The 12,464-nt window shown below is 39.7% G+C and overlaps 1 protein-coding gene across 1 annotated transcript in view; it reads right to left on the reverse strand.

The window, feature by feature from the left end:
- Serpinb5 (serpin family B member 5) overlaps nucleotides 1-9,949 on the reverse strand; it is an 82,757-nt gene extending 72,808 nt beyond the window's left edge. Inside the window, exon 1 of the mRNA XM_023723122.1 lies at nucleotides 9,857-9,949. Coding sequence (XP_023578890.1) covers nucleotides 9,857-9,894 — 38 coding nt within the window. The 5' untranslated portion in view covers nucleotides 9,895-9,949. The remainder of the gene's footprint in view (nucleotides 1-9,856) is intronic.
- Between the last annotated feature and the right edge of the window lie 2,515 nt (nucleotides 9,950-12,464).

Consider the following 12,464-nt stretch of genomic DNA (forward strand, 5'->3'; position numbering starts at 1 on the left):
CTGCCCTTTGTTGTAGATCTTTGCTGTAGTTATAACCTTCACACCTACTGAAGTTAAGGTGGAGATCTACAGAGTTTGGACTTATCCACCTGCGTCTGGCTTAGGTCTGGCTGCTGTGCTCAGCTCCTTCCTGTTGCAGACCAGGGCTAGGACTGGGTCTGGGGGTTCCCGGAAGGCAGCAGAAATTCCTACTGAGCGGGCGGTGTGGGGAGGTACGGCAGAGTGGTGTGGGGCGGCCCGAGGGGCTGGGAGAGGGTCTGGCCCACGCTGCGCCTGGGCTGGGACTGGTTCCGCCGGCGCAGGGTAGCAGGAAACTCTCCGCACACTCACCGGACCTGGGCTAGGACTCCAATGGAATATTATTTAGCCTTTAAAAATGAATAGTGTTGATAGATGAAACATGGATGATTCCTCAACACATTATGCTGCTTGAAAGAAGCCAGATAGAAAGTATATGGTTCTATTTATGAGAGGTCTGAAGGAACAAATCTATAGAGACAGAAAGCGGATTAATAGTTCCCTAGGTGCAGGAGTGACTGTTACTGAGTACAGGTTCTTTTAGAGATAACAAAACTAGATAGTATGGTAATAGCAGCACACTCTGGGGATATTTTATTTTTTAAATATTGAATTTTATATTCTCAAAGGACAAGTGCATAGTATGTGAATTATGTGTAAATGAAACTGCTAGTTTTTTAACTATAGGAAAGTCACATTCGTAGCAGCAGTGAGCCAGCAGTAGGGGAGAAGAAAAGAAAATGTTTCTAAACACTCATTGACAAAATCACAGACTGTTTTAGAGTTTATGGGGAGAGTAAGCAATGATGGGTTGGACAGTTAATGGCAGTGCCCAACCAGCTGCAGGCCATCAGGTGCTCCCAGTGAGTAAGCCTGAGTCAGCCCAAACCGCAGCCTTGCCCAGGCAGTCTGGCAGTGAGTGACATCACCCATAAAGGCTGATGACTGGACCGTTGTTGCTCCCCCTAGAGAAGTTGCGTCAGGTATGAAGCACTGTACAGGAGGGGACTGGAGCCTGGGAATCAAATATTCCCAGTCCAGTTCCTTTGCCGCTGCTTTGACCCAATACCTGACCTCTACAACTTAAAGGAGGAAAAACTTATTTTGGTTCACAGTTTGTAGAGGTCTCATTCAGAGTCAAGTGCCCCCAAGGCAGGACTACGGCAGAGCGGCATGGCAGAAAAGGATTGCTCACAGCATGGTGACAGGAAGCAGTGAGAGGTCAAGGGAGGAGGGAGGGAGATACACCCTTGCAGGCTATGCCCCCAGTGACTTTTCCTGCCAAGCTTCACCTCCCAACAGCACATAGAGCTGCAAGCTCATCAGGAGACTGACCCTCTGGCACATACGACACCCCATGGTCCAATCACATCACCAAAGTCCCACCTTTAAGCACAAGAGACTTTTGGAATGTCTAGATATAAACCACAGCATTCACTTTCAGTTTTTCTCAGGAATTAATGCTCATTAGGATGCAAAATGACAAACAGAAAAAAAAAGGCAATTATTCTAAGGGGCTCCCCGGCCTGGGATGAGTAGAGAGGAGTTCATGGGAGGAGTCTCAAGTCACAGCAAGAAGACCAGATTTCACTGCCTTTCTCATAACACACATTCTTCATAAATGAACAATCCATCTTTTATCCATTGACAAGTTTATGTCTAATTCTTTGACCATTCATTCAATTATACACACATGACCTAAACATACAATGTTAATAGATTTCAATAAGGCATATTTCTTATTAATGCATCTGAATAACCAGTGCATTTGAGTTCAAAACTTTAATCAATTTTGGTTTTTGGCAGCAGCTCCCAGTGAAAGGAAATAGTAAGATCTATAGAAAAGGCATTTGGTCCTAGAATTCAAAGCTGCTTTCACCAGTCCATAAGATAAATATCCCAGGTTAATTACATTTTTCTGATCCTTAGTTTTCCATCTACAAAATAGGGATAATTACAGAAGACTCAAGATTTTAAAAAATCATCTTAAGATGTGAATAAATATCATTCTCTAGCAATATCACCCTAGACATTTGGCTGTCTAGCTTGGATCCTCCTTTCCTTCCTGCATAATAGAATCACCTGAGAACATTGAACAAATACAGTTCCCAAGCTTTTTCCAAAACAATTCTAGTAAAGTTAATCTGGGATGGAACCCAGGTATCTGCATGTTTGAAAGCTCCTGGGAAATTATAAACAGCAGTAGTGATTGATAGGAGAGATCAAAGATTCATTTTCAACAGAAAAACCCAAATTGATTATAAAATAAGAATGCCAAGGCAATGCCCTACACTCTACCTACTAGTTCAGAATTTCTCTTTTTTTCTCATTTTTAATTTTTTTAATTTTTTTAGAAAGAATAAAAATAACAAAAACAAACACTAGAATAGTTCAGAATTTCTGAGAGTAACCCTAAAAACTTAATTTATACAGTTTTCTCGGGTCATTTGAATATGTACTAAACTTCAAGACCAGGGAAAAAAAGGCAAGGAAATCAGGTGTAAAACAAAACTTCGTAAATATGGCTGAAAATACAGTTGCCTGAATCACAACCCAAGGAAGGCCGATCATCTAGATTTCCACCACTTCTAGCATTCATATATAAAAGATCAATTGTGATGCGGGCTGGAGAGACAGCTCAGCAGCATTAGTGCCTGCCTGGCAAGCACAAGGTCCCAAGTTTGATCCCTGGTATCACCAAAAAAAAGATCAATTGTGAGACAGAAACCACCATCCGAAACAGTGGCGTATCAGAAGGTTGAAGCTAAAAACTAAGCCCCTGGCTGCCAGAAAATATTACCATTTGTTAAATGCCATTTTTAATAGACTTGCTGTGGAACACTGATAAGACCACAAAAGCAGAATGCTTGCATGAAATGAGAAATTGTCACTAAGAAAAAAGGACTTAAATAAGCCTTCCAGTTTAACTTGCTCTTAGTCAAATTAAATCACTAGTTGTATCAGTCACAAATCTGGGCAACGTTATTAGTTTACCAGTGGTTTTGTTGCAGATAAAACCTATGTGTGTTGGTTATGAAAACAGTTGCCTGGGTTGTGTCTCAGGACTGAAAGGCCACTTGCCAGACTCTTCACTTGGATCTGCAGTGTCTGATGAGTGACTAAAATGGGATGAAAGTCTTGGCATCCCTGTCTTTACACTGTGTCTGTCCCCTTTGCAGTCTTCAACCCTGGAGTCAGACTCAACTCATTTGTGCACAGACATGTTGATCACTTTTGTTTCAAAACATTTGTCCAAGACTAGAGCATAGGGTTAATTTTACCTATTTCCTGTTAGAGCTGTGTTTCTTCTACCCCATCCTTTCACCTTTGCAGCACCTCAAGCACTGAAAGTTCTTCAACCCTATCATGAGGCCAGGATGTTTATGTGAGATAATGACACCAGTATGAAGAGTAACTCAACAGTCCCTGAGTGAACTTGACCACCAATCTGTTCAACATGTACAAGTCCAGAGTATCTTGTGCAGGTTGATAGCACCAGATACAAGAAAATTCAACAGTTCCCAGAACAAGTTGACCATGACCATCCAGTGTCCCAGTCTATCATAAGAAAACTAATCTTTTGGAACCCTGCCTTTAGCCAATGGAAATTATTGCACTTTCGGGAGTAGAGGGGAGTAGTACTGGAAATCAAACTCAGGACCTTGTGCTTGCCAAGTGATCTCCCCAGTCCTGCACTTTTGCTTATCAGAGAAAAAACATAAAGACCTGCTGCTTCCATCACTCTGTAAACTGTACCTTAGTCACTCCCTTTTGTCCAGCTATTTTCTCCCTCAGCAAATACCCCAATTTAATGGAAGCCCCTTTTCCCCACATGCCCCCAGTGAAGCTTTGACTGTGCAGTTGTTTGTGCTGGCAACATTTGGCCAAGTCTCATCTCTGCCACCTCTGGGGCAAAAGAACCCATTGTCTGGTGTCAAACTGTACAATCTATTATCCAAGACCAGGAAGGTATTCCTAAACCAATCTACCTATCACATTTCAGTGTGAAAGAATATGAAGAATGCTCAACAGCCTATTCAGTTGGGAAGGAATTTCATTAATAATGTGCTAGTGTTTCCTACTTTCCCTCTCCTCACTTGAACTTCTACATCTTTGAGGAGGAAAAAAGACAACCAAGGAATTGGCAATATATGGTGGCAACTGGGTGAATCTTCCAGTTAATTAAGCCTTTAGTGGGTTCAACTTTGTGCCTTTGGATATCATGTACTGTCTTCATTGGCAGTGCCTTAGTAACAAGCAAGCAGACCTAACTAAAGGCACAAGCTGCACAGCTACAGATGTTACATCCAGTAAGATCACAAACTTCACTCTGGGGCGCCATCATTCTCTGTCTGCCAACTCAAGCAACTAATACTGGGGACCAGGGATATAGCTCAAGGGCATAAGCATTTGTCTAGCAAGTCGAAGGTCCTGAGTTCAATACGTGGTAACACACACACCAAAAAAAGAGCAATTAATACTAATGAGTCATGTTTTAGGCGAGTCCTTTTGAGTGAAAGTAAGAAACATAAGCTCGTCCAAACTGAAGAGGTCATTTAACTGAGTAGAGAGGGGGTAGACTGGGGATTCCTTCCAAGCAGGACTTCATTTCATTTCCATGATCTCTGTTTCTCTCTGTGTGTTGACCTCAGCTCACAGCTTCACATGGACTTTGTCCAGACAATAGGGGATGTGGGCCCGAGACTCAGCTACACATCCTAGGACCCCATCCCTCAGAGATCTCAGAGCTCTGTTTTCTACCTCGAGGCACAAAGACCTCACAGCAGTATTCTTATTGGCCTTGCTCCAGTCACATGCTTATCTACAAACCAATTACTGCTATCCTACTCTGTCATTAATAGAATATAACCCATAGCTCCTTGAATTGTCACAATGAAAATAGGAGAACCCCTCAGGTACCTTTCACAAATGTTAGGACACCACTCATTGTATTGATTAAACTATGATCATTTTAATATTAATAAGCCAAAAATCTCCCTTGACTTCAACTTCACTAATTTGAAATTTAATTTTATATATTCATGAGGCTGATTTACATTTGCTTGAATCTTCAAAACAATTTGTTCTTTATATTTATAATATATCAATTAAAATGTAGGACTATGAAAAAGTACAGCTTTTCATCTAATTGATTAATAATTATAGGTAGTTTAGTCTGCTACATATAATATATTAAAATATTAAATTTTGCTTCTTTTGAAAAAGTCTATAATTCAGAATTTTCTTTTACCAAAATTCAATTTTTTCCCAATTATTCTTCATGAGGGACATTTTCTCCTTCTTTCAGGCTTTCCTTCTCTCTCAGTCAAACCCAACCCTTCTGCTGCTTCCATAAAAAGTCTAAAGACCTTATTAATTTACTCACAAGACAAGATATTTGGCTCTAGGATACAAATGTGATTGGACAGGTTCTCTACCCAGGAACCAGGAATAGTTCCAAGCAGGGTTTGTTCCAGCACAGAATCACCCTAACAGGCCCCGACAGGAGGACCACACGATTCCAGTTTCTAGGAATGAATGCCGCTCTGTTACATGATGCCTCATGCCCTGTCTTCACTGAACCTTTGACTCTGAAAAGATGAACTCACACTCTGGGAAAGGGAGGGGAAGGAATCTTTTAAGCAGTTAAAAAATGGTTCACATTTTAGGTCCTTGACACCCCAGGAATGAGGTTGCTGACCCGTACCTATGAAGAATTAAGGCTAAGTGTTCAAAGTCATCATCATGCCACGCACCCTACCTTAGGGACTCAATTTTATGTAGCAATAAGTACCAAAGTACATATGCATGCATTCCCATAGACAGACTTACTCCTCACAGAACTAGAAGCCAAACAATGTATTTCCCTGGGCACTCTTTTCTAACTTCCTGTCAGTGATGATGCCTTGGGTATTTATTAACTAGTGACATAATCGCTGTCTCATCAAGACAGCATATTTTAAAAAGACACACACATTGACCCACTCAGACTGACTGTGTGTGTATTTAGTATTTCTATGAGCTACCACATGCTTTTAATTTACTGTATCATCAAATGTCAGGGTTTAAAGAAAGTTTTACTACATAAGAAAGTTTTACTACTTTTCAAACATAGATTACTTTTCAACATAGATTCAAAACTTTTTTTTTTTTTTTGTATTTTTAGGGAAGGGTCTACAGGGTGTTCAGGGTCTCACTACTAAATCAGACTTGTAGTGATCTGCCTGTTTACAGCCTCCCAAGTGCTGGGATTACAAAGCACAGGCCTCCATGCCCAGGCTCATTTGCTGTCTCAGCATGACCCAGGGGCAGGGCTGGCACGGCAGGCCTGGGGAATAGAACCCCTGGCCCCTGTGCCTGCTTCCAGTTGCTTTAATCCACTGAGCTATTTTCCCAGTCCTTCAAAACATTCTTAACTGAATAAATCCTTTAAAAAGAAGGAAGAGTGAATTGTTTAGAACCATATCTCAAATAGGTCATAGAACACAAGGCTAAATCCTCAATACTCTGAAGCCTCCATTACCATGATACTGGCCTTGGCTCAGCTCCCCCCAAAACCTCCCACCTGACTGCTTGTTCCCACACTCATACCTCTGTCCTGGTTAGCTCTAGCTCTCTCCCAGGCCCACAATGCCTTGCATGTTACCTACATGCTATGCCACCTTGGAATACCATTCTCTTGTGAACTGAGTGGTAAGTTTGTGTTTTGAGGAGTATGTTACTGGGCATGGCTTCTGCCTACCATGTGCATCTTTCAGTCATCCTCTAAGGCTCTCTGATGGTACAGGCACAGGAATTCACAAGAAAGACACAAGTTAGGCAAAAAATATTTGAAAGAAGGGTAACAGAGAAGACACAGGTCTTGGAGGTCCCACACCCTCTCCAGTAAAATAAAAGAACCTCTGATTTGAGATGAAAGAAAAAGAAGGTTCTGGAATGAGACAAGATGCAAGATTCATTGTAATATGAAACCTTCCTATTCTTTGAGAAGTCAAATTGATGTAGAAGAAGAGGGGCAAGCATATGGTAAAGACCCGTTTGAAGTCTCAGAATCCAAGAATGGGCAGAGCACAAGCCTCAAATGCCAGAAGGAGTCCAGAGAGATAGCAAGCTCTACAGGAAAGTTCTTGAAGTTATGGTTTGTGGCAACTGTAAAGAGGAAATAGTAACACAAGAGTGCCTATGTGTGGGACAATCTTCGGAGATTCTCAAGGTCATGACCCATCGGGGGTTTATGTGGCCAAGATGCAAAACTTACACACTAAGAATTATCCTGAAGAGAAGAGTAGCATCTGCAGTGATAAGCCAAAATCTGACTGCCCTTGGAGTGTGACTTTCAAATCAATAATGCCTCTCAAGTAACTGAATTCATTTCTAAGTAGCCAGACTGTTTGTTCTGTATATTAGACCTAAATTAAATTGTTAAAAAATTGCACTTGTGATTTTTGAAAATTTATGATATGCATAATTTATTTACTATCTTCAAACATTTCTTTATATACTTTTCTTATCACCACATATTACTTGACACATGACTTTTGCCCATTGATACTACATCCTTTCTAATACTCTCTGATGATAGATGGTTCTCCCACAAGGGCAACATTTCCTAACCACTCTTCCTCCTCTTAAACTAAGCACCTTCAAGGAAATTTCTCATGATAGCATTGATAGTATTTAGAATTGTTTATCATCTCACTCCCGGGACCTTAGTCCTAAGGGTCTATGTAATTTCACTTCCATTCCCAGAGTCAAACATAGTGGCTTTGCTATAGCAGATATTTAATAGAATCTAGCAGATTCTTTACTGACTTTCAGCTCATAGATACTTATATATGTGTTGTGTGCACAGATATATACAAGGCAAGAGTGCATCACATCTAATAATAACATTATGACCTAATCTGTACTACAAATACAGTTAATTTATAACTAAATTGAACAGGTGGCTTTTCTTGGATTATAGCTCATCCCTCCCTTTCTCAAAGAATTACTACTTAGGACACCCTTCCTTGAGAAAGGACTATCTCCATCTCTTACTATCTTTTTCAATCTTTAAGACTCACCTTAAAATATCCACATTCTATTTTTTACTTCAGAAGAAATTTTCATTCCCCTTGGTATAATTCAAAAATAATATTGATCTTAAATGAACAGAAACTTTTAAAAAATATAGCATCTCCCTATAGAGTGCAGACTGACCTTTGAACTCTTGATCCTCCTGCTTCAGCCTCCAAACATCAAGGTTACAGGAGTGTTCCACAGTGTCCAGCTTCATGATTTGCCTTTGCTCTCAAATTATAGGCAAACATGGGGAAAAGTTGACCAATATAAAATGGGTGAAATAAGAAGGACCTCAATATGGGAGCCAAGTCTTGGGAGGACCAGGGCAACCTTGGCTCAGATAATGAAACAGATAGATAGCCAGTCCTATGGAAAACTCACTACTATAATGGAGTACTGGACTATATTGGAATATTTTGATGAATTCATATACCTACAATATTTAAATGGCAATGGAATACCCATCTCTGACAAAACTAAACAAAAAAGGGATACAAATGAAGGACCATGTTGTATCTGTACATTCAAAACAGGATAGATATAAAGCTACTTTCTCTTAATTCAACAAATAGAAAGATTTGTTCTAACAGTGTTTGTGGACAGGATATCATGTTTGCATCTTGTACTATGAATAACCACTATGAAGAGAACAATATTCAAGGTATTAATTATTGAAACTGTCCTACTAATAGGTTTTGAAACTGTCTCATTGCTATTTGTTTCTCAATAAAATTATTTTTTTTAAAGAGTGAAAAATAAAAAAAGAAACAGAGCCTAACATGAAAACCCCTTTTCTAATGAACCCACAGTGGTAACCTCAATTGTAGCTGGCATTCCAGGCCTTGCTGAAACAGCAACCTATGGACTGCTTTGTACCCTATTTAATTGATGTCTTCCACAAATAATGAGTGCTGGAATGTGTCAAACATCCAAGATACAAAGTGGAAAGGCATAGTTCTTGCCCTTGGAAATCCCTGTCAAGTGATAAAAAGAAGAAACGGATGATCATTATCTAATGTGGGGCAGAGCAGGGCACAGGCCAAGACGGGGCAGAAGGAGAGCAGCAGCCTGTGAAAGGCTGGCACAGCAGCCAGGAAAGAAGGGCTAGAGGTGGGGATGGCGAGCACTGGCATGAAGCTAGGAAAAGACAGAGCGAAAGCCTCCTCTTCCAGAGTAAACATCAAATAGACACTGACTGAGGTGGAAAAGTCCACAGAGAAATATGTGTAGATCATTTGGAGAGTTGGAAATAAATTCCAAGTAGATAGATTCGAATATGATGAAAGAGGTATAGTCTTAGAAGGGGAGAATTACAAAGAGGGAAGCTGATTCTTCTCATGACAAGCCAGACAAAATTCTTGGTGTCACTGATAAAGCCAAAAAACTTAAAACTAACGAGGAAAATAACCTATGCAATCTTACTTTGAAAGATACATACAATTATGTTGATGTGCCCATTGCTAAGCAATTCCCTATACTTGAAAACTTAAGTTACTATAAGTTTTTCTCCTTTAGATAGGACTGTGTTCCAGAGCTCTGTCAAAGGGTCTCAGTCCACATCTCTGATTACTGCTGTAGAGCAGGATCTTCTCCTGGGGAAGCTAAACCAAAAAGTCATGCCTTTTTCCATGTCCCATGACTCCTTCCACAAGACCCTGGAGGACAAAGACCTTCAAGATCAATAAGAAACTTACTTAAATTATATACTTTTTTCAACTAGTTAAGTTACATGCTATTAGTTTAATTTCATGTTCACAGCTAAATTTTAACTCACCTGCTCCAACCTCTGACCCCACAGAAAGAGAAAGACATGTGAGTCCCAGTCTCACATGTGCGGGTTGTTCCCAGGCACACAATGAAACAGGGAGTTAGTAGAGATCCACAGATGGGACTACAGTCACCCTGAGAGCCACAGAGACCTGAAGGACTCTGCAGGAGGGAAACTGTCCAGTCAGAAAATAGGCACTTGGCTCCCAAAATAGGACTTGCAGTCATCTTCTGCTGCTCCTAGACTTATGAATGTAACTGCCAGTCCAGAAGGTTGAGTGATTGAAATCTCAAGGTACATAATGTCAAACCACCACCAGGAGTCCTGGTCCTATGCTCTACCAGGAGTGGTACACAAATAAATTAAACTCCAGGTCCTTGCCAGCTAATTTCTTAACCTCTGATGATCTGTTTTGAGATTGATTCTGGACAAATGGTGAGATGTCACCATGGATAGTAAACAGTGAAACAGGTCATGTGGTATGCCTTGCCAGTCCTGTACTATCCAGTCTGACACCCCCAGGGGCACTGAACTGGAATGTGGTTCATTTCTACTAAGCTCTGCTGCCTGGGTAAGTACACACCAGCATTCAAAGACAGTGCAGCAAAAGAATGTAAATTCTTCCCTTCATTTTTATACTGATTATATGACAACATTATTTTGTATCTATTAGGTTCAATGCTGTATTACTGAAGCTAAGTTTCACAAGTTCCTTTCCATTTGGTTTTCTGTTTTTTTGTTTGAAATGCTGAGGACTGAACCCAGGACCTCTCATCTGCTCCATGCTAGGCAAGTGTTCGTTCAGTGAGATACACCTGCAATTCTTTCATTTGTTTTTCATTATTGTTGTTTTGCTTTTATGTGTGTTTTTATCTTTTTAGGTTATATTAATGTGGTCACTACATATGTAGTTCACACTTTTCTATTGAACAACATTGCTTTGTGGAAGAGCAAGCATGTTTCAACCTATCCCAGAGAGCTATGCGTTAAGACAGACTTTACAGTTAGTTTCCTGGCCTGACTTCAGAGTTCCCACCTGAGACTACTACAATACTGCTAAGTTTTCTCTTTTTTATTAATTTTATTGAGAAACAAATAGCAATGAGACAGTTTCAAAACCAATTAGTGGGACAGTTTCAATAATTAATACACTGCATATTGTTGTCTTCATAGTGGTTATTCGTAGTACAAGATGCAGACATGATATCCTATCCAAACACTATTAGTACAAATCTTTCTTCTCATTGAATTAAGAGAAAGTAGCTGTGTATCTATCCTATTTTTAATATACAGATACAACATGGTCCTTCATTTGTATCCCCTTTTTTGTTTAGTTTTGTCAGAGATGGGTATTCACTTGCCATTTAAATATTGTAGGTGCATGAATTTAGCAAAATAATCTAATATAGTCTAGTAGTCCATAATAGTAGTGGATTATCCACATGACTGGCAATGTCAGAAGTTGTTGACTTGAGCCTTTTACAGATCAGCAGATTAATATGGCTTTACTTGTTATACCTCGTTTTTATATTTTTTTCTGCTGGATGATTAAGACCAAGATGACCTATATAACAAGAAATGTAACTTTTGTATCTGACAAGGTCAGTCAAATGCCCTCAGGATTTACCCTGAAACCCCGTACCGCAGTTTGTAGATCCTTTGTCAGTGTCAGCCATGTGAATGAGCATTGCTTGACCACTTTGCTCTCTGTGAAAGCCTGAGAGAATATTTTCTCTCCATGTGACTCTCCTTAGACACACTCTACATCATCGATCACTTTCCTTAGTGGCCCCATAAGCTCCTTGATCAGAAAATTTGGGACTTTACTTGGAAGACCAAAAAAACTCCACCAAGAAGCTACTAGAATTAATGCACACATTCAATAGCATAGCAGGATACAAAGTCAATAGCCAAAAGTCAATAGCATTCCTCTACAAAGATAACAAACACACTGAGAGGAAAATTAGAGAAACAATACCTTTTACAATAGCACTGCGGAAAACGAAATACCTTGGAATTCATCTAAGTAAAGAAGTCAAAGACTTGTTCAATGAAAATTACAGTACTATGAAAAAAGAGATCGTAGAGGATTTCAGAAAATGAAAAGATATTCCCTGTTTCTGGATAGGAAGAACCAGCATTGTGAAGATGACCATACTCCCAAAATTGTTGTACAGATTTAATGCAATCCCTATCAAACTACCACCAACATACCTCTCAGACCTAGATAAATTGTTGCTAAGTTTTCAAAGGGCCACAACACACTGCTTTGAAATGAGATATAAAAAGTAAAGTCACATGGAGAGTAAAAATCCCTAGATCAGAAAGTTGTCGTTTTCATAATTTGCCAGTAGAGGGACACAGAACCCCACTAAAGACTGCCAAGCTAGGGTGCTGATTGGTTGGACTGGAATACAAATTCTTGTTAACCAAGACTGTTAATTAACAGGTAAACTTACTGAAGTAAGAAAATGGAATGAATTCATATTTAATGTAAAAATTTCTTCAAAATTTAAAGATGGATCTGATAGTAGGGGATGGTTCAATACCCCAAAAAATTATCAAAATAAATTATTTGAACTCCTCTTACTCTGAATTACAATTTTTAAAATAA

Source organism: Octodon degus, unplaced genomic scaffold (genome assembly GCF_000260255.1).
Source record: "Octodon degus isolate 3935 unplaced genomic scaffold, OctDeg1.0 scaffold00097, whole genome shotgun sequence".
Lineage (NCBI taxonomy): Eukaryota > Metazoa > Chordata > Mammalia > Rodentia > Octodontidae > Octodon > Octodon degus.